Source organism: Octodon degus, unplaced genomic scaffold (assembly GCF_000260255.1).
Source record: "Octodon degus isolate 3935 unplaced genomic scaffold, OctDeg1.0 scaffold00018, whole genome shotgun sequence".
Taxonomy (NCBI): domain Eukaryota; kingdom Metazoa; phylum Chordata; class Mammalia; order Rodentia; family Octodontidae; genus Octodon; species Octodon degus.
Genome location: NW_004524594.1, coordinates 12,209,741 through 12,232,963, shown reverse-complemented (window position 1 = coordinate 12,232,963; position 23,223 = coordinate 12,209,741). Strand labels below are relative to the sequence as shown.

General features: G+C 45.3%; 1 protein-coding gene across 2 annotated transcripts in view; it reads right to left on the bottom strand.

Moving 5' to 3' along the window:
• The window catches only part of Commd9 (COMM domain containing 9), a 28,945-nt gene extending 25,446 nt beyond the window's left edge, over positions 1-3,499 (bottom strand). For both annotated transcript variants that reach the window (XM_004627041.2, XM_023710778.1), the window contains exon 1: positions 3,438-3,499. In XM_004627041.2, coding sequence (XP_004627098.1) covers positions 3,438-3,488 — 51 coding nt within the window. In that variant the 5' untranslated portion in view covers positions 3,489-3,499. The remainder of the gene's footprint in view (positions 1-3,437) is intronic.
• Positions 3,500-23,223: the final 19,724 nt, after the last annotated feature.

The following is a 23,223-nucleotide window of genomic DNA, read 5'->3' as shown; positions in this document are numbered from 1 at the left end:
AAGTATAAGAAGTAAAGTCATGGTGTTATGTTGAGCTGTAGGGGAGTCAGGTCAACAATTTCTGACATTACCAGTTAAGCGGAAGACCCAATACTATTATGGACTTCTGAACTCTTTTAGAATATTTTGCTGAGATTACACACCTATAATATTTAAATGATGGAACTTAACAAAAAAAAGGGGATACAAATGAATGCTCATTTTGTATCTGTTATTCAAAGTGGTTAGTATAGGTATATAGTTACATTCTCTTAATGAATAGAGGGATTTATTCTAATGGTGCTTGTAAATAGGATATCATGTACGCATCTTGTACAGCAAGCAACCATTAGGAAGAATGTATGCAATTTGTTAATTATTGAAACTGTCCTACCAATTTGGTTTGAAACTGTCTCATTGCTATTTGTTTCTCAATAAAACTATGGAAAAAGAAATATATATTTCAGGGGGGGGAAAAAGAAATAAAAAGGGTGAAATCACAATGGATTCTGTAGAAATCCAGAAGATCATCTACACCTACTTCAAAAACTTGTATTCTAGTAAGATGGAAAATGCAGAAGAAAGGGGCAGATTCCTAGATACATATGAATTACCAAAGCTGAATAAAAAGATATTAAAACCCTAAATAAACCAATATCAATGAAATTGAAGATGTAATTAAACACCTACCAACAAAGAAAAGCCCAAGCCCTAAATCAGTATTACTGAATTCTGTAAGAAATTTTAGAAAGACCTAACATGAGTACTTTTCCAACTCTTTAATGAAATTGAAAGGTAAGCAATAGTCCCAAATTCATTCCTGGAAGCAAGCATTACCCTAATACCAAAACCAGGAAGGACCCAACCAAGAAAGAAATTACGGGCCAATCTCCTCATTGAACATAGATGCAAAAATCCTCAATAAGACACTGGCAAACAGAAGGAAGCAAATCAAGAAGATTATATACCGTGACCAAGTGGGATTCATCCTAAGGATGCAGAGGGCTCAACATATGTAAATCTACAAATGCAATACACCGTATCAACAGAGTCAAGGACAGAAATGATACAAACACCTCAATAGATGTGGAAAAAGCTTTTGTTAAAGTTCAGCACCCACTGATGATAAAATCCTACAGAAAACTGGAATAGATGATACTTACCTCAGATTCCCAAAACTCCATTAAATAATGCTAAATTTAATAAGCAAATTTACTAGTGTACCTGGATGCAAAGTCAGTACTGTAAGATCAACAGCCTTCCTGTACATGACTTATACTTACTGACAAATTAGAGAAACAACACCTTTCAGAAAAGCAGCCCCAAAAAGGAAATACCTAAGACTTAACTAACGAAGAATGTAAAAGACCTCTATATTGAAAACTACAGTACTCTGAAAAAAGAAATTGAAGAAGATATCAGAAAATGGAAATATATCCCTTGCTCTTAGGTAGCAAGAACCATACAGTGAAAAAAGGTGTACTTCCAAAATTGTTATAGGAATTTAATGTAACTTCTATCAAAATTCCAATAGATTACCTCACAGAATTAAAACAATCCTAAAATTCACTTGGAACTAGAAGAAACCAAGCATAACAAAGGCAATCCTGGGCAACAAAGGCAAGGCTAGGGGCACCACAATCCCTGACTTGAAATTATACTATAAAGCTACTGTGATAAAAACAGTGGTACTGGCAAGAAAAAAAAAAAGAGGTGGAAGAAGATCATCATCATCATCATCAGTGGAACAGACTAGAAGATGCAGAAACAATTACAGACATATTTAGCCACCTCTTTTGACAAAGATGCCAAACATACGCACTGGAAGAAAGATACCCTCTTTAATAAAGTTGCTGGAAAAACTGGCTCTGCACATGCTGATGATTAAAATTAGAACTCTATCTTTCACCAGGCATAAACTAAACTAAATCTGAACTGGATCAAAGATCTAAATAGTAAAACAGAAACATTAAAAAAAAATTTTTTTTTAAGACAACAGTATAGGCAACGACTTTATGAATAAAACCCTGACAGCACAGGAACTATCACAAAGAATCAACAACTGGGATCTCAACTTATTAAAAAGCTTTTGCCCAGCAAAGACACACCAATAGAGTAAAGAGACAATCCACAATATGGGAAAAATGTTTGCTGGTTGTTTCTCAAAGGATTATTATTGAGAACATATAAAGAAAAAAAAAAATCAGAACTCCCAAATTTAAAAGTCCAATCCAAATGGACTCTTCAGATTAAAATATAAACAAATAAAAATATAAAAAAATATTCCACATGACTAGTCATCCCAGAGATACAAATTAAAACCACTGACATTCTATCTCAACTGAACACTTATAAGTCAATGGATGCAACTTAAGACCATACTCATAAATGAAATAAATCAGATGCACATGTATGTGTAAACATATTATTGTCTCCCTAGTGTAAGATTAAATGTAATCCAAAATGTACAACAGATAGTGTAAAATGGAAAGAAACTTCAAAAGAAAAGAGAAACTGGGATGGGGGCAATAGGCAATGTATAAACCATTGTTATTCTATTATCTTGTTTTGAAATGTTTTATATTTTTCTCTGTAAAGTTAAAAAAAATATGTATCTTTTTTTAAAAAAAAAAAAAAGTGAAAGGCACCAGGTTGGAAGCTGAGAACTAGGTTTCCAGTCCCCAGCTCAGCCACGACATTAATTCAGTTATTTAACAGCGACTTATCGAGCGCAGGCTATCTCCCAGGTGTTGTTCTATTTGTTGGGCCACACAGCGACAACAAAATAAATGAACACTGGGGAGACCACTAAAACAAATCAGAGACTATTTCATGGACTGATGATGTTGTGCCATGAAGCGAATGCAATTAATTTGACCCTCTTCACTTAACTAGAAAAAGAGGAAAGAGATCGTTGTGATGTCAATTAGTGACAACACCTGATTCCAACCTCATGTAACTCAAGCCCTTCTAGGTACCTCTCTTTCAACGCCACAATCTTGCAAAGAAATGATTATCAGGAGACTACTGTGGCCCTTGTATTGGCCGAAGGGAGTGGAGAAGACTGACAGTGGTGCTCGGGGGCCGCAGCACATCCTGGGTCGGGGTCCGGGTCACGTGATCCTGACGTAGTTAGCCGGGGGATTGAAACGCGGAACTGGGGAGGCAGGTCGAGCAACCACCACCCCCATGCACCGATATCAGAAACCAGTCCCAGGCAGCATCTGTACAGCGCCTCCGTGTCCATCATCTCATTTTTTCCCTTCTGTCTTCTCAGGCCGCTCTTTGCTCCTGCTTTAAATAAGCTCCAGAAGCCGCGCATTAGTTCGCCCCGACTAACACAGAGACGTAGTGGCAGAATGGTGGCTCCAAACCTGTGCCAATTCATTCCCAATTTCTGCTGGCGCAAAGTGCTAGAGACAAAGCGCAGCGGCACGCGTCCGCTCCCTTCTAGTTACCTTCAGCAGGCTCTGCAGCGCTACGAAATCCTCCTCAGTCAAGGCGGCCATCTTTCCAGAGTCACGTGACAACGTCTGCCAAGGAGCGCGGTCACGTGGCTCCAGTGCCTGCGCACGGCATGCCGGGAGCTGTAGTCCTTTAGGATAGTCGCAGTGAGTCGGCTAGCAAAGTTGTGGACCTGAAAGAAATCAAGAAGCCCTGGACCCGCCTATACTAGGACCAAGGAGCTGCGAGGGCGCAGGCAGAAGATGGTTTTCAAGGGAAGTAGACAGATTTGGTTTATCTACTCACAGGATCAGGGAAGTCAGTTTTCCCTTGATCCTTGTACAGGCTGGCTGATTTGGGAAAGGTACCTTGGGACTTGTTAGGCACCTTTCCGTGGTAACTAGAGAGTGGCAATTACAACAGCACCGCGCATACTGGAATTGTTGGGATTTACACACACACACACACATCATTTCAAAAAAATATAAAATAGGTTTTGGGTGTATAATTTCCACTGTGTTGATAGAGAAAGAGCTGCTATTATTATTCGATTTATCCAGATGGGGAGACTGAGTCATTACAGAAGCCTTTCCTGGTCTTCCTCTCAGTCAGGGAAGTTTGTATTTGTAATCCCATGAATAAACTATTGGAATCCCATCAAGTTAATTCCAATCTACCAGTTCCAGTGCAAGTCACAGTGAAAATAAAGACACTAAGGCATATTTATAGTTATGAGGAGCCAAGGGGTCCTAAGTCCAGTCATGGTGATGGCTATCCGGAACAAAGACCTCGGTCCAGAGCCCAACCCATGTTTTATTCAGCCTTGAAGGAGTAGTGGCTTGAGGATCAATGACTGAGAATGGCAGGAAATAGGGGAGTACTGTGAGCTGGCCTAGGTAGGAGGCCTGTATTTACCCCCGCAATATGCAGGAAGAAGGATATGCAGAGAGTAATCTTCATTACACAACTGAGATAGTATCTAATTTTTTGGGAGGTCCAGGGCCTTAGCTGTGATATGTAATCTTTCAAGCCCCAAGAAGTCATAGCTTCTGTCTCAAGGCTCAATCCCAGTTGACAGCGTGGAACACTGGTTTTTCATCCATCTCTACCAGCTCATATTAAAAAGCAGCATGTGGGGGTTGCCAGGGAAACATGCGTGCCATCTTTAAATACTACCACCAGCACCACAACTAGGCCAATATGCATTACATAAAGCCGATTGGAGGGGTAAGGAAAAGTCCTAGCCAGCTCTGTACACAGCAGTACATGGAAACAGGGTCAGGCACAGCCAAAATCGAGACAACAGCTCTTCTTTCAAGGAGAGTCACTCAATCACAAGTCATTTAGAGTTTTTAGGAAGTTCCTTGTTGTCCCATGGGAGATTTGGTGTGAGAGTGGGAGAGGAGACGTTTGGAACAGGGGCTCATAAGGGACTCTGCTTAGTTCTTGTTATGCCATGGTAGGAGGGACCTGGGAGGTGGTTTACAAGAGTTATTTTGTCCATTGATTCAACAAGATAATTGTAAAGGACGGACTGAATGATTTTGAATGGTCAGCACCAGGGGTTGATTTGCCCAGACCCAGAGACCCTACATCAAAATAGACTGCAATTTGACATCTTGCAACTTACTCTTTGAGGAACAGCCATCTCTGCTGCCCACCTACCTTTGACATTTGATCCGCCTACTTTGTTGGATCTATTTTCTCTGCGCTCCTCCCCCTCACCTTCCTAAGCAAAATCTGTCTCAAAAAAACCAAAAAACAAAACAAAACAAAAACAGGTTCTGACAAATCCAAGCTAAAGAAGGTGTCTAACTGTGAAACTCCAGAAACTGGCAAGCTGCAGAGGATGTTTGTTTCTCTGCTGCCTGTTCTTCCCTTGCTATTTTTTTTTAATGTGTTTAGTACAGGGTCTCCAGGGTCTCACTACACAGATCCAACTCACAGTGATCCTCCTGTTTTCAGGCTTCTAAGCGCTGGGATTATAGGCATGTGCCACCACGCCCAGTCTTCCCTTGCCATCTTTTGAGGGGACACTGTTAAGGCCCAAAGAACAAAAACAGGCTATCTAAGGGAGAACTCGTATCAGGAGTGGAAGTTTCAGAACCACCTTGTGATAGAGCTTGGACTCTTTCTTGGGTTCTCTCTCTTTTCTAAGAACCTTCATGGCCGGATTAGTGCTTGCTGCTATCACTCACTGTAAGGTATAAACCTAATTCCTGCAATATGCCTAGAGCAAGACCCCAATATCTTGGGTGAATAGAATGCTTATTATAAGGAGCCAGAGAGATAGTTCAGTAGAATGAGCTCTTCCTTGGCCAGCGCAAGGGTCTGAGTTCAATCTCTAGTTCTGAAAAAAAAAAGAGAATAAAAAGAAAAAAGGAATTCTTATTATATAAACAACAATAAAAAATAGACTTAAGATTAATTTCGGTAGGCTTTGTTATTTCTAAAAACTCTCTCCTTGTCTTCCAGTAGAGAGCTGGAGAGTCTGGCACCAGCCTCCAAGATGCCTCCCCCTGCAACCCAGAGGTACAGTACTACATCATAGATGGAGGCAGTGACACCCAGGGACTTCAGAACTCAGCTCAAGATTGAGTCCTAGCTCTGTTGTTAACTGCACTATTAACAAAACCTGCACATTTTTGAGCCTCAGCTACTACATCTGTATGATGCTGAACAAGCCTGCTTCAGAAAGCAGAGCTGAGTGACAGATGCTGCCTCAGTATGTGGGCAGTACCCAGCCTTCCTTGCCCTTAGGGGTAGGTATGACACAAGGATACCTTGGGGCTCCAGGCAGTGGCAGGCAGTGTGGCACCATCTCATCCTATTGACATAGGGGAAAGAAACTCCCAACATGCTAGTTATCTGGTATGAGCTCATATTCTCTAAAATCGAAGGGTGAATTTTAGGGAACAACAGAGATTAAGAGCAGAATATGTTTACTGGGGGCTGGTGAGATGGCTCAGTAGTCTAAAGCACCTACTTAGAACAAGCTTAGCAAAGCACAGGGACCGCGGTTCAATCCCCCAGCACCACATGCCAGCCAGCCCTGCCCCCTGGTGGGCTGAGCTGGCCACACACACACACACACACACACACACACACACACACAAAATAAAAAATAAATAAACAAATAAAAAATATTTTTAAAAAAGAATATATTTACTGGAGGAAAGAAAGCTTCTGTCCAAGAGTGAAACAGAAGGGGTCCCAAGTGGGTTGCCAAGGACCTTACCTTTTCTAGGGATTTTTCTAGAACGAACCCATGACAAGTGGAATGTCTAAGGTGGGAAAAAGGGGAAATTGCAAAGTAGGATAAAACTATGGTCAACCAGTAAGATTATAAGTATAATTACCCAGGTGAAATTGATTAAATTGGGGGCCAGTTAGCTCAGTGGATTAGAGCACCTGCTCAGGCAAACACAGGGACTGGGGGTTCGATCCCTAATGGTCCATGACGGCCCCGCCCCAAGGTGTGCTGCAATGGTTATTGAAACTGGGCACGGTGGTGCACGCCTGTAATCCCTGCACTTGGGAAGCTGAAGAACAGGAGGATCACTACAAGTCCAATCTGTGTAGTGAGACCCTGTAGACCCTGTACTAAACATTTTCAAAAATTGACTAAATTGGGATCAAATGGGGGAAGCAAGTTATGTAGTAAGTGGGCATGAATACAGAACAGAGGCTTTCCCTGTAGGGGGTTGAGTTAGTGACTCTTCCTGGCTTTCTCAAGGTGATAGAGACCTATTTAGAGTATCAGTCCCTGATGTCTATCCTTAGGGAGGTATGTGGGCACTTTTGTTTTATCTTTTGTCTTGAGGTCTGGCCCACAGCGGAGGTGCCTACCTCTCCCACCTTTGCAGTAACTCATTTGCTGCCCTGGCTCCCTTGAGGGCCTAGCCCTACCCACTACCTATAATATTTGATCTCACTTAGTTGCCTGTGACACGATGTTGGGCAGGGAGCCCGGGTAGCCAGTGCCGGGTTGCGTTTAGAAGTTTCTGGTGATCTGCAGGGCTTCCTGCGTTTCCTAAAGCATACTCATTGTGATGATGAGAGTGAAGAGAACACAGCATCTGCATTCGTATGCATAGATCGGCCCCTGTGCCTAGTTTAGTTGGACCTAATCTGATTTCTCTCCTATTTTGAATGTAGGAATCAGGGCTTACTTTCACTTATTTCATAAAGTTGCTATATGCCTTGATCCATTCCTTCCTATGTTATATTAAATGTGCTCACTTATTCTACTACTATCCTCCCCACACTTTTGTGTGTGTGTACGGTGGTGGTACTAAGGATTGAATTCAGGGCTACCACACTGACCAATAGCTTACTTCTTTTTTTCAAAAAAAAATTGTTAGATATTTGAGACAGGGTCTTAATAAGTAAGTTGTTCAGGCTTGGCTCAAACTTGGATTTCTTCTGCTTAATCTTCCCAGAGTGCCAGGATTATGTGTGTGTGTGTGTGTGTCACCACACATCTTTTTTTTTTTTTTTCTTTTTGTATTGGGGATTGAACTCAGGACCTTGCTCTTGCCAGGCAAGCACTTATTCTATTGGGCTATCTCCCCAGCCCAAAGGGGGGCTGTCAGGAGTGGGATTCAAATGCACACCTCCAGGGGAGAATGTGACCTGAATGCAGTCAGTGCCTTTGACTGCTCAGCCATCCTGACGGCAGGCCTACCACACAGGTCTTAATACCCCATTCGAAATACTGGGGAACTGAGACCAAGAAGTTAAGTAACTTGCTACTTTCAACAGCTAAGTAGTGGTGAAGCACAATGAAAACTTCAGCAGTCTGGCTTAGATGCTGTGCTGTCACCAAGCTGCACCTGGCTCCTTGTCTCCCCAGTGCTGAAAACTCACATATCCTCTGTCTCTCATGCTCAGCAAGCAAGCAGAAGCTAAACACCTTGCTGGGCAATAAACCCAGCAATAAAATGAGAGGCAATACAAGCCTAGAAGGGCTTTAGGGAAGGATCTACAGGGTGTTCAGGATCTCACTACTAGACTGAACTGATTACAACCTCCCAAGTGCCGGAATTGCAGGCGTGCACCACCACACCCAGTCTCTATTGCTGTCTCAGCATGTCCCAGGGGCAGGGCCAGCATGGCAGGCCCGGGGATAGAACCCTGGTCCCTGCATCTGCTTGCAGGTGCTTTAATCTGCTGAGCTATTTGGTCGGCCCTTGGAAGAAATTTAGAAGAAAACTCAGACTGAATTCCTGGCCCTTGAGTGCTCTTCACAAGTTTTCCCACCTTTCTGAACCTCTGTTTCCTCATCTATATAATGGGAACGGCACGGATGACAGTACATTTTGGCCATTAGGGGGAGCTCAAGGATGACTTATACCCTGAATGGGATGGGCTCCTCTGTGAGCCTTCAGTGCTAGCCATTGGCAGCACTGAAGGGTGGAGCTTTCCTGTATGGGAAAGGGTGGCCCTAGGGTGACCGGCTATTCTAGCTTGCCTGGCAACTGGGGATTTTTTTTTTTTAAGGACATGGGACTTTCAGGGCTTACTCTGAAGCGATTCTGGGGAAACCAGGCCAGTTGGTCACCCTGGCAGGAGTTCTGAGTCCTCCAGGGAAGCCATCCTTCGGGAGCCTTTGTGTGGTCTCCTCTGGTGGGAAGCTGTGAAGAGAGAAATAAGGACAGAGGATTTTTAAAATAGAAAATGTTAAAGGGCAGCAATCTTCATTGTGGATTTTTTTTCAAAGAACAGCTATATTGAAGTATAACTATATACCATGCAATTTACCCACTTAAAGTCTGTAATTCAATGGCTGTTAGTATATTAGATGGCTTGCCACCACCACGGTCAACTTTACAGCATGCTCACCACTGCGGAAAGAAGCTCCACACCCTTTACCACTCCACCTCCCCCAGCACAACTTGTCTCGTCATGCCCAGCTCCAGGCAACTGCCAATCTACTTTCTGTCCCTCTAGATTTGCATAGTCTCAATACTTCATATAAATGGGTTAGTATGATATGTGGTCTTTTGTGTTTCTTTCTTTTTTAAAAAAATTCATGTATTTTGTACAGGGTCTCATTACACAGCGTAGACTCATAGAGATCCTCCTGTTTCAGCCTCCCCAGTGCTAGGATTACAGGCGTGCCTCACCTCGCCTGGTTTCAGGGCCAGCATGGTACCTGGGGTTCTGGGGCCAGCATGGCATGTAGTACCAGGAGTTGAGCTCAGGACCTTGTGCTTGCTAGGCGGGTGCTATGCCACTGAGCTATCTTCCCAGCCCTGTCTAGCAGTTTTTGAGATGCATCCAGGTTATAGAAGTTATCAGGACTTCACTACTTTTATTTTTTTCTGAATAATACTTGTTGTGTGGGTGCACTGCTTTTTGCTTATCCATTCATCGGTTGCTAGATTCTTGGGTTGTTTCTACTTTTTTGGTTATTATGAATAATGCTATGAACAATGGAGTATAAGTTTTCTGTAAATAAAAATACATTTCATTTCTCCTGGGGTATACGTCCAGAAATGGAACTTCTTGGTTGTGTGATAGCTCTGTTTAACTTTTGGGGGATTGTCAGGTAATGTTCAGGAAAGATGGTACCATTCTGCATTCTCACCAGCAGTAGGGGAGGGTTCCACTTTCTCCCATCCTCACTGATAATATTACCTGTCTTCCTGATTAAAGCTGTCCTGCCTGTTTGCTCACTGTAAGCAGTCCTGTTCTGCAGTGCCGTTAGCCTTCTTATGTTCATCTGAACTGATGGAGATTATGAGGGCTGATGCCCCATTTTCCCTTGCTAAATCCTGGCTACCTTCTTTATCAGAGGAATGAATACAGGAGGCGGATTAAGCCAAGAGCTTGTGGGAAAGCCTTCCATACTTCATTACCTTGATTTCTCTTTTCCTTCAGGGGAAACCGTCTCCCAGACTGGATCAGGGCAGGTTGCAGAGGGAAGAAGCTGCTCCATCTCTTGGGTCTTCTGCTAGGTGGGATTGCAATTTGGGACTGACCTGATGCACTCAGCAGCTATCTTTATCCATTTGGGCTGCGATGACCAAATACCTTAAGTGGGGTGGCTTATCCATGACAGAAAGTTACTCTTCACAACTGAGGATAAGAAGGCCATGGTCAAGGCACCAGAAGATTCATTGTTTGCTGAGAGCTGTTTGCTAGCACCTTCCAGCTGTGCACTCCTGTGATGGGAGTGCCAGGGAGCTGCTCCTTTGGACCTCATATAAGGACATGAACCCCATTCATTAGATTATGCTATCATATCCTAATGACCCTCCACCCCACCACCACGGTCATCATCATTTTAGGGTTAGGATTTCAATGTTCACATTTGCAAGTAATGACACCAACACTTAGACCCAGCACCAGGAGACTGCAGGCGAGTTGGGGACCAAAGTCCTAAGTCTGAATGGATCTGCACTGACTTGGAAGTACCATGTGTGGCCAGAGAAAGCCTCACAAGCTGTGTGACCTGGGGGCTGACTTTGCATCAGTAGTGTTACTTTTGGTCCACCATGTTGTAAAATTTGACCTAAAAATCAAGACTTCTAATTTTTCTTTAAGCATTGGCCTGCTCAGTCTCCTGCTCCCACCGATCCCTACAGGTGCAGTTGCCTGGAGTGAGGCCCGGATGTTCCTTGAAGATTGGTGTGACCTCTCAAACCTCTATGGTCTTTTGCACTGTTAGACACCAGTAAGCTTTCTTCACACATTTGTCCCCTGCCTCATTTATGAGAGTATCTCTTAGTCCCAGCTCCCCTTAGAGACAATGTGGCTATTTCAGGCCGTAGAACTGCAAGTGGATCCCTAGGATCCTAAGCTTTTGGTCATCTCCATCCTGTTTCTTCCTGAATTTTAGTAAGCTGTAGATGCAATATGGACATCTAATTTGTGATTCATGGTTTTTGTTTGCTTTTCATAACCCCGGTACTATTCTAAGAGTTTTGCAAAGGGTCGGCCAAATAGCTCAATGGATTAGAGCGCCTGCAAGCAGGCACAGGGGCTGGGGGGTCAATCCCCTGGCCTGCTGTGCTGGCCCTGCCCTTGGGATCACTGAGATGGCAATTGAGACGGGGCATGGTGGCATGTGCCTGTAATCCCAGCACTTGGGAGGCTGTAAACAGGCGGATCACTATGAGTCCAATCTAGTAGTGAGACCCTGAACACCCTGTAGACCCTTCCCTAAAATACGAAAGGGGGGGGGGCTTTGCAAGTATCAACTTATTGGGTTACTCCTCAGAGTAACCCAATAAGCATCCCAGTTTACAAACGGGAGTAAGGCTCAGAGAAAAAACTTACTCACAATCCATGGAAAATAATGCCAGAGACAGATTTTAACACAAGTGCAAAGAAACTCATTTTACCAGCCTACTAGAAGCAGCATCTGGCCCACTCTGGGGATTCAGTGGGCGTGAGACACTGACGCTCTGGATTCACCAGCTGCTAGCAGACTGGGGATCGGTTCTGGCCAGCTGAGCCGAAGCGCGGAGTAGGTGGCTCATGTTTTTGGGGACTGTTGTCTCTGGTCCCCCTCTGCTGCAGCTTGCTGACTCTCTGAAAACTGGTGGAAGAAGAGAAGAGGGGTTTTGGGGGGTTACCATGTAGAGAAGAATGGTCTGGGGGCAGTTGATCATTCCCGAGGAGTGTACTCTGTCCCCGACTCCAGAACTCCATGGGCTGACTGTCCCACTCTCGTCTCTCAGCTCTGACTTCCCTGGTGGCCATGCATAATGAAGCCCAGAGCACATCAAATCCAGGAAGGCACTGTGCCCTCATTTCTCATCCCCTGTCCCCAGGAGTAACACAGAAGCAGCTGGTAACACAACAGCATTGTCCTGGCACACACAGGCACCCTTTGTTTCCCCGGCACACAGAGCAGTGGCTGGAACAATGGCCTTGAATAGCATTTTACCCTCATTTCTCCAACGTTACACTTGTTTTTCGATCCTGGAATTGGCTAAACAATGATTTCCTGCAGGGGAATTGGTGTTTCCTATTTTCCACCTTCCTCTCCAGCAGTCTCCAGGTCCTAGGTCACTGAGTGCTGAACTGAGCCGGGAGAGAACTGGGCTGGTAGAAATGTCACCATTGAAGGAGGCTAGAAGGCCACCCTGCTTCTTCTGTTCTTTGCAAGGTAGGATTTGCCTGGAGGGAGGAACCAGTCCAGGTAAGAAAAGAGGCTGACGGCTGGCTGGTGGTGAGGACCCTGCAGGACATGGTAAAGGGTGCAGCCCAAGGAAGATGGGTTCCTAAAGAAACCTGCTGCTAAGCAAATAAATGAGCAAACCCACTGGGTCAAATTTGGCAGTCTCCCTATTATGAAAACACAGCCACCCTGCCTATCCATAGGTACCACGTCTTAGAATCCAACAAACCTTCGATTGAAAATATTTGGGAAAAAACAGTTGCATCTGTACTGGACCTGTACAGGTTTTTTTTTTTACCTTGTAGTTACTTTCTAAAAATACAATGTAACAACTATTTACACAGCATTTATATTGTACTAGGTACTACAAATAATTTAGAGGTGATTTAAAGGACAAGGGAAGGTATGCAAGGATTATATACAGAGACTATGCTGTTTTTTTTTAAATAAGACTTAAGCAGCCTCATATTCTGGTACCTGCTGGGGTCCTGGGATGACTCTAACCTGTCTGCTTGTTTTCTGTTCATTGCCACACCACTTTGTGTGGTCAGAGTCTTCAGGGTCATACAGGCTTATTGAAGTGACTGCTTCCTAAAAACAGCTGTGCCGTTAAGTGCTTGTTAGATGATTAGATGTATGCAACAGGTACACGTTACTGCAGTAGCTCACTATGTAAGTAGCAATAACAGCAAACCTTTGTACAGTGTGTCTTATTTTGTTGCTCAGTTCAGACCCAGGCAGTCTGGTTCTAGGATCAATGCTTTTGGACACCATGTGCCTTCTAGAATGTTCCTTGCAACTTGGCGGTAGCAAGCCAATGTCATGTCAAGGTCTTACTTGAGAGGCAATGAAGTCTTAAGAATGACCGTGTGTATTGAGTGCTTTGCCCTCTGGCAGATCTATTTCCTCCTCTGCTCTGCATAATAACCCTATGAGAGGATTATTTTATTACAGTTGTTTTATAGATGAGGAAATTGAAATACAGCAAATGTAAGTCATTCACCCAAGGTTAATCAGTTGTGAAATGATAGAATGAGATTTGAACTCAGTTCCCTCTGGAGCATGATGTGATCAAAAGGCTGAGAGTTGGCCTCTTTCTCTGGGTCATGGGGTTTGCAGGGTGGCATCCACAGCCCCTGGCTGTGTAGACCATCTGTATCCTAAGCTGCCAACTCAAGGAAGGCAGTGCCTGTTAGATGATCTGTCTGCTGTCATGAGCTTTTGGCTTGCTTGAAGAAGATGGAATTGCTCACTGGTGATAGTGAAGATGTGTGGAATAGCAGCAATTGCTCAGTGAATGGTGTCTCTTACTTGGCCAGAGACTGGCTAAGCTGCTGCTTATGTGAGAGAGCTCATAGGGAAGGTGTGTGTAGATTATACAAAAAGCCTACTTGATTTGCATGTTCATGGGGGATATTTAAGAAAGCAACATTACTTTTGCCCAGGGCGATCCTTATATTTTCCCCCTCTGTGAGGCCTCAGTTTTCCACTGGCCTGAGATGAAAATGAAGGAAGGTCTGCAACCCTCCTGGCTGATTTTGAGGAATCAAAGATGTCCTGGTCCTTTCTAGTTTGAGCCCTCCCAGTGCAATGCCTGTTGTGTCCAGTCATACGAGAGAAGCCAGATTTTTAAACTTTGTTCTCAGTGGAGACTCTGAAAGGGGCCTGCTGCTGGGAAAGTGGCCTGTGGGTAGTTTCTCATCGCTACCTTGAGCCTTCTTCCTTCTCTCCCGGGCTCACTGGGGATTCTGAGCCCTGGCAAAGAACGGAGAGGAGGCAAGAGGGGATCCAAGGGTGATACTGTGACACACGAGTGACCTTTCATTACTGTGACAAAATACCTGAGAAAATCGTCTTTTAGAAATGGAAAGTTTATTTCAACTCATAGTTTGGATAAAAAACAAAACAAAACAAAACAACAAAAACAACAACAACAAAAAAAAAACAACGCTGGAGCTTTAACCTATTACTCACTAAAAGCATGATTTTTTGAGCCTTTTGTTTGTTTGCTTATGTTTTGTTTTGTCTAAGGACAGGGTCTTGCTAAGTAACCAGGCTGGCCTTGAACTCACTATGTAGCCTAGGTGGGCCTTGAACTCATGGGGATCCTCCTTGTCTCAGTCTCCTGAGTGTGGGCATCAAAGGCATGCACCACCATGGCCTGTGGATATGATTTAGTTTTCTTTCCTTCTGAGGCAGTCAGGGACTTAAAACCCACTTTTGCAAAAGCATACAAACAAACAACTGAGCAACCATCTAAGGAACCAACCAAACGCACAAAACAACTACTCACTTAAGGCCTACTGAAACCCACAGGATGACTAAAGACAGAACAAAGCTTGACCCTCGTGTTGTATCTGCCTTCTTTTGTCCCTTAAAACTCTGGGTCAGATCCTTGCTCACTCTGCATACGGGCATGGTGATCATGTAGGGAGTACCCATCTTTAGCTGGCATCCAAGATTGATTAGTTCTAAAGTCACATAACCTATCTCATCTCCCTTCAGGACCAAAAGCACCAAGATAAGAGATTTATAGGGCCCTTTCACCACCAAGGCGTTCCCAGAAGTGTCCATAGTCATTGCCCTAAATCTTCCGTTTTCCTGGATTCCCAATAGAGGCTTGCAGAACTGAGACTTCCTCAACCAAAAATAATCACCTTATGGAGAGTGCATTGCTCCTTCCAACAATAAAGACTTCTCTTTAGTCATCATGCAAAACCAGAACCAAGATAATGACCAACCAGCCCCTCCCCTAGCCCACCTCAAGTTCTCTATAAAACTGGCTTCATGTCTTCGTTGGCAAGCCAGCCTCATCCTCACCAATGGCTGCTCAAGCTGAAAAAGAAATATTGAGAAAAGTTCTCACTAAGTCACTAAGTTTCCCTGGCCTGCCTCAAGCTTGCAGTCCTCCTGCCTCAGCTTCCTGAGTGCTGGGACAGACATGCGCCACCACGCTGGGCTCCATTTTTCTCTTACTTTCTAACTCTGCCAAGTAAATCTGCCTGTGCCAGGTCACTGGGATGTCCTGAAATGCTTTTCTGCAATGAAATGTCTAGAGATTTCCCAGGCCAACTTGAAATCCTGTCTCCTCTTTAGGGGAGACAAATTCACTTCCTGGAACTTGGCCAGTGACAGTTTCAAAGATTTTGGCCCATGGTCACTTGGCCCTGCTGCTTTTGAGCCTGAGGTAAAGTGGTGATGCATTATGGTGAGAGTGTGTGGTGGAGGAAACTTGTTCACCTTACAGTGGCTGGAAGTGGGGGGGAGAGGCAGAAACAGAGAGGGACAGAGACAGAGACAGAAACAATGAGGCAGAGATGAGAGAGAGACAGAGAGACAGGGAGACAGACACACAAGGAGACAGAGATGGAGACATAGAGAGAGACATAACAAGACAGAGATGAGACAAAGAGACAGTGACAGACACACAGAAAGACACACACACACACACACACACAGACAGACGAACACAGAGAGAGACAGAGACACAGAGACACACACAGAGAGAAACAGAGAAAGGGGCTAGGGTCTAGGGCAGGCTAGTAGTGTCACAGGCTGATGACCCAACTTTTAGCACATGGCCTTTGGGGGACATTTAAAATTCAAAGCATAATACATGGTAATCTAGTATCTCACTGACCAGGTCCGGTGAATGTTTAAGCCCCAAATTTTATCTCTCGGGACAATTTTGTGGATAGTTCAGAGAAAGCACTCACCTTCCTTGCATTTGAGGGTCTCTGAACTGTCTCCCCCTTGAAGCTGGTTGCCTAAGATCTGAAATCTAAGCTCTGGGGTTACCTGTGCTCTTTTGAGGCCACTCTTGGAGGCCAGGGAACGAGGACACATCCAGTACTCTTTCCAAAAGTCTCCTGCTGTGTTCCCTACTCCAGCTCCCTTGTGGGTTGGAGGTTGTCAGAGAAAGAGGAAAACAGTTTCCTGCCCCTTCACTCTTAAATCTTGTATGAGGACGTCACAACTGACACTGCAATGTGTCACCTACTCAACTCCAAGTGAGGCCAAAGTAGTTTTTTTAAATGTATTTGGTACAGGGTCTCACTATGCAGCTTGGACTCTTAGCGATCCTCCTGTTTTCAGCCTCCCCTGCACTGGGATTACAGGCATGTGCCACCACGCTTGGACTTGTTCACCGGCTCAGCGCTCCCTGGGGGCAGGGCCGGCACAGCATGAGGGATCAGGGATTGAACCCTGTGCTCGCCAAGGAGGGGCTTAGTCTGCTAAGCTCTTTCGCTGGCCACAAAGTTTTTATAGTCCGTTGTGCCAACATCTCACTTAGCCTTCATAGAGAACCTTAAGAGAAAGATACTATTATCCACAGGTGGAAGAAGACCTGGAGCCCAGAAAGGTTAAGGAATTTGCTCCCCTGAGTGGGAGAGGGAGTGGAGGGCACAGCTTTAAGTCTCCATGCCACACACTGCTCCAGACCTTTGTCACCTAGGACTCTTTGGACTTGCCTGTTGCAGTTTGGTCTGTGCTTGTATCAATGTCCTGCTTTACAGGCCGTTAGAGAGGTGAAGAAGGTCAACTCTGCATGCTCTGGCTGTAACGCAGGGGCGACAGGGTGGCAGGTGTGTCAGGAGCTTTCTTAGGTAGTGTGAGGTGAGGCCTCTGTACCAGAGAGGTCTTTACCATCTGAAAACACTCTCCTCCGCGCCCCCAGTGTAACCTCACCAGTGAAACATGCAGTAGAAGGGGCGCACCATTTTTCTGTAGAAGGAAAGATAGGAGACAGTATCATAGTCTGAGAATCCTGTCTGAGGCAGGAAGGGCCACACAACTCTATCCCTTGGAATGTACTTTAAGCAAAGAGGGCTTCAAAAGATTAAGGTATTAATTTCTTTCAGCACACACACACACACACACACACACACACACACACAGAGTTTCTGAGCTAGGTGTGGTGGCACACACCTGTAATCCTAGCTCTCTGGGAGACTGAGATTAGAGGATCACAAGCCCAGCCTAGGCAGTTTAGCAATTTAGTGAGACACTGTCTCAAAACAAAGAAACAAAAATGGCCTACGGATTTAAGAAGAAAGGTCCTGGGTTCAGTCCTCAGCACTGCCAAAAAGTGGTTCAGATTTTTTTTTTTAAAGTAATCTTTATTTAGTGTGTGTGTGTGTGTGTGTGTGGCCAGCTCAGCCCACCAGGGGGCGGGGCTGGCTGGCATGTGGTGCTGGGGAATCGAACCGCGGTCCCTGTGCTTTGCTAAGCTTGTTCCAAATAGGTGCTTTAGACCACTGAGCCATCTCACCAGCCCCCAGATTTTTTAAAAAATTATTTATTTATTTATTTGGTACAGGGTCTCACTACACAGCTCAGACTCCAAGTGATCCTCCTGTCTCAGTTTCCCCATTGCTGGGATTACAGGAGTATACCACCATGCCCAGGATCAGGACTGGCATGGTGCAGCTGGGGTTCTGGGGCCAGCACAGTATGTGGTACTAGGGGTTGAACCTGGGTTCTTGTGCTTGCCAGGTGGGTGCTTAGACCATCCAGACATCACCCCAGCCCCCAGATTTTTAATTATTTTTAAAATAAAAAAGAACAGCCTTGTTGTTGCCCCTCCTTCCCTAGGAAAGGGCAGCCCCCAGATGGCCGCAGTCAGGGATGAGTCAGGGGCTCACGTGCTGGCAGGGCTGGGCCAGAGCTGGGCCTCCAACGTCTTCGTGGGCACCTTGCCAGGAAGGGGCAGGTCATAGAAGTGGTCCTGGGAAAGCCATTTTGAAGATTCTCTATGGGTACTCAGAGGCAGGTGAGGCACTAGAAGGAGGAGGAGGGGGTCTTGGCTGGAGAGAATAGTATGCTGGCAAGTCATGGTGAGTGTGGCTTTGAGCTGCTCAAGTGCAGGCCAGGAAGTCCAGGGAAGCAAGAGTTAGGAGAAGGAGAAAGAAGGTGGAAGTCTATGGATTCGTGGTTGAGGCTGGACAGAAACAAAGCCAAGGGGTTCAGCTGGGGATTGTGTGCATGTTGTTATAGTTTAGACAAAAAGTGACCACCGATACTCTCATTTGAGAAAGTGATTGGCTCATGGGGACACTGTGAATTGTCCCGTTAGGGGGCAGGTCTGATTGAAAGAAGCAGAAGAGACAGTTCACTAGACACGCAGCCTGGAAGGCTGTATGTCTCTGCTGGCTTCTCCTTTCTCTCCCTGCTTCCTGACCATCATGACGTAAGCATCCTCCCCCCACCAGACCCCGCCAGTGTACTGTCTTCCCTTGTAGCTGGCTGACCTTGTGTGGACTCAAGCCCCTGAAACCATGGGCCAAAATGAACTTCTTCTTTTTTAACTAGTGGGTGTCGGTTATCGTGTCCCAGCATCCAGGAATGTGAGGAAGGCAGATGTCTTATGGGGCCAGCAGGGGCTTGGAATGCTTCTGGGTTTTCTTGGTAGGGGTGGGTATGATGTGTGGTGTGGTGTGGTGTGTGTGTGTGTGTGTGTGTGTGTGTGTGTGTGTGGAGGAGCCCTGAGGACCCTTCCTTCCTAGTTAGAAGTAGGACACAGGGCTTGTTTGTGTCTGCCGTAAATTTCCAGGGCTGAGTGCTGGGCGTGTATGCTGAGGGGACACCCTGCATTCCTCACAGAATACACAAACCAGGGAGGAGCCCTGTAGATGCAGGAGCCCTGCGATGTAATGTAGTAAGAAGAAAGACTAGCGGGAAATTACAGAAATGAGAATCAAGACCAAGCGCTTAGTGATAGTAGACAGCTACCCTTTTTAAGGTGTGGGAGTAGGGCTGCATTTTCAGTGGGAGAATTCCCTCCACGGCTTTATTCCTTTGGGAAAGATGCATTTTGACATATTTAGAGGTGAACTATGTTGAAGTTTGTAGTTTACTCAGGAGCAAAAACAGAGAGATGGAGAGAGAAAATAATTACAAACAGCACAACTGCTGGGAGTATTTGGGATTTGGCTGTACTATTTTATTATTCTTTTTGGCTTTTCTGGGTGAAATATTTTAGACTAAAAGCATAAAAGTATAACATAGCAAGGATATGGATGGAAGGGAGTGTATTGCACGGATGCCAAAAGGAAGAGGACCCCTACTTGGCATCGCTGGGTGGCAGAAGCTTCCCAAAGGAAAAACCATCCAAGAGTGGAGAGCCGAGTGGGGGGCAGATGAGGCGTGCGGGGAAATTCGGGGGAGAATGTTCCAGGTGGAGGGCACAGGGTGTGTGTAGCACAGGCCTGGCGTCTTGTGTGGCCCGAGGAACCAAGACACTGTGAGCGCAGGACGGGAGCAGGGAGTCAGTCAGCAAGAGATGAGGTGGAGCGTGAGCAGGTGCTACAGGCTTTGTGGGGAAGGTTGGGCTTGGCTCTTGGTGTAGCGTAAAGAGGGGCTACATTTCAGAAGGGGCTCACTAACTAAGATAGGGGTTGGCCGATCTGCAGCCCCTCTTCTGAGCACTGTATCTGTACAGTGCTCCTCCAGCTGTGCTCCTCCAGCTGCGTACAGATTAGTATCTTTGTCTCAGACACAAGCGAAGTGAGGCCCAGGAGGATTAAGCCACCTACTTGAGATCACAGATCTGTAGGAGGTGGGATTCGATCCCAGGCCCCGTGGCTCCAGGGCTCATTTTCTCCTAACTAGGAGACCATACTGCCTCTCAAGCCCAGTGTTCTCTCTGTGTGGACAAGGAGTTGGCAGAAGGCTGGGGCAGGAGGATTGATTGGTACAGAGCTACTGTACATGTACAGGCAGGTGCTGAGGATGACCTGAACGAAAGCAATGACAGTGAAGATGGACAAAACTACAAGGACAAAGAGGCCTGTTAGAGTGGTATCAGTAGGTCTGGAACGGACGTGTGGGGGAAGCCAGTGCATACCCTACTAGATGCCAGGCTCTGCTCCATCTTGGCATGAGAAATGGGACAGAATAAGAGGATGCAGAGGTCATCTGTCATAGAAGAATGGAGAAGGTGCTAGAAGACCCTCTCCTCCCCTCCCCTCCAACTCATGACTCTCTTGTCCCAGCCTTTGCTAGCCATCATTTTGGGTACAGCTTGTTTGCACTGCTTGAATCTTGTCATACACAACTGTCATAAGACAGAAGTCAATCAAGAGACTAGGAAAACACAGTCCAAGCACAGCCCTCGGTCTCTCCCCTGATTGCTTCCCAGCCCCCTCATCCCCAGAATGCACTGTTAGCCTTGAATGATGCGACCATACACCGTCTGTGTAGGTTTTATCGGAAGCCCTTGATCCTCGGGCCTCTTCAGAGGGCTTTACTGAGATGAAAAATTAAGCAAATATTGAAAAGTGATAGAAAACAAATAAATGGCTGTGTTTTCTAAAGCTTATTGATTTTTAAGATCTTCTCAGGTATGAAAACAAGATTCATTGCTGGCACCTTGACCTTGGATTCCTGTTAGCAGGGAGAGAGTTTTATTGACCAACTGGTCTGCCCAGATGCAGGAGTGGGTCTGTCTGCCCCTCGAGATAATCAGTCCCCAGAGACAGGGATCAGCTGTGAGTGAATGGTACCCCCTGGAAACGTGGGACCCTGTAGCCCTGGAGAATCCTCACGGTGTCCATGGAAACCACTGAAGCTCCTTTTCAGTTCTATACCAACTCCCTGGAAGCCTCCTTTTTCTCTTGCTACAGGTCAAAAATTTCTGATTTTTTTTTTTTTTTTAATGTGGCTAGAATGGTAAAATTACTACTACAGTTTCTTGCATAGGACAAAGGGCCTGAAGACCACAACACAAGTTCTTCTGTTTATGCCTCTGCTGTCCTGTCCTCTCTCTGGAGGACTTGCGTGATGGGTTACTCAGCTGCTGTTACATGCACCAGGGTTCTATCCTGTGAGGGGTTGGCCACACCCAACAGGACAGATTCCTGCCCCCTGAGCTCACACTCTAGCAGACAGAGAGAGCAACTGGCTGTGTAGCTTTCCAATCTCTCTCTCTCTCTCTCTCTCTCTCTCTCTCTCTCTCTCTGTCTCTCTCTCTCTCCATAGACCCATACATACATGATTGAAAAAATACAGTGAATATTTAAATTTTAAAAAATTTATTACAGTAAAAGACATATGCTGCTATGAGCCCCTCTCAGAACCCAGTGATGCCTCAGCTCTTGAATGTTTTTGTTGGTGAAGAGTTTATTTGTAAACAGCCTTATTTTTCCTGGATAAAAGATACAAACAGTCAAAATGTCCATTCAACTAATGAAGGCATGAGCAACATTGGGATACAAACACACTAGGATGTAAGATAGGAAAAATTATTAAAAGCTACTGCCTGGATTACCCTTGAAAACATTATGCTAAGTGAAAGAAGCCGGTCAGGAAAGACCACTTATTAGACTATATGTGTCCATTTATGTGAAATAGCCAAAATGGGACAATGTACAATGATAGAAAGTCAAAAAGTAGGTGGCAAAGATTGAGGCGGAAAGAAGGAAACAAGGAATGATTGCTAATGGGTACAAGATTTCTTTAGGGGGTGAAGAAATATTCTGAAGATTAACTGTGGTGGCAAGTGGCCATTTCTAAGAAACTAGCTCAGAGAACTGAATTGTGTCCCTTCGATGATCACATTGTGTGGTAGGTGCAACTCTCTGAGGGCCACTGATCTTGGGCTGGAGTCTAATGTTACAAGGAAGCGGGTCTTGGGGAGGTGATGGGGTCATGAGGGCGGAGCCCTTGGGCCTGAGCCTGTGTCCTCCACCAGGGGCTCTAGCGGGTTCCCTGGCCCTTCTGACATGTGAGGACGCAGCACGCAGGTGCCATCCACGGACAGAAGGCAACCCTCACCGGACGCCAAATCTGCCAGATCTTTGCCCTACGGCTTCCCAACTTCCAGAACTGTAACAACTTTCTGTTTTGTATCAACCAATTGGTTCATGGTAATTTTTTTCCATAATGTTTTCCCAAAAATAAGAACCAGCTGGAATAATTACCCTTGAAAGCTAGAGCTCAAAACTGTCACCCCCAGTTAGCGTATCCTTCCTTGCTTTACAAATCAGCCACAGAGCAAGAGGCCGGTGATGTCAGGCATGGCGATGCATCTCACTGTAATGAAATAAAAAATAATTATTAAACATTCTCTGCATTTTTAGCACACTTTGTGTTTTCTCCTTGGGGCTCCTGACCCTCACAGGCTTGGTAGAAATTCGTGTGAGAGACTCTCTACTCGCCCGTTGAGTCCTAAACAAAGACAAGGACCCTTCTTGTTGTGGTCTTCTTGTAAGCTTCTAAAAGATACAGCCAGGGGGTAACAAAACTAAGCAAGGAGGAAGTGCAGCTATTGTCCTAGGCGTGTCTTCTTGTTAGAAGCTGCCCAAAGTCCCTGTAATAAAAATCACACCTGTGGGTTATTGCACCCTCACCAGCTGCCAGGCCCTCCAAGCTTGCAAATGCTCCCTGAGCACCCTCATTGGCTCCCTGTGGCAATTCTATGACAACAGGCACTAGTGCAAAAATAGGGGTAAAGAAATTAAGCAGCTTACTCAAAGGGACAGAGGTGGTAAGTGGCTGAGGTGGTTACTTTCACGAAAATGCCCCTAACTGCAACCCATATGGTGTGAGCAACATTTTGTTATTTTGTTTAAAAGTAAGGACAGGGGCCGGGAGATGGCTCAGTGGGATAAGCTCTTTCCTGGCAAGCACAAGAGCCTGAGTTCAACCCCTGGTTCTGAAAAAAAAAA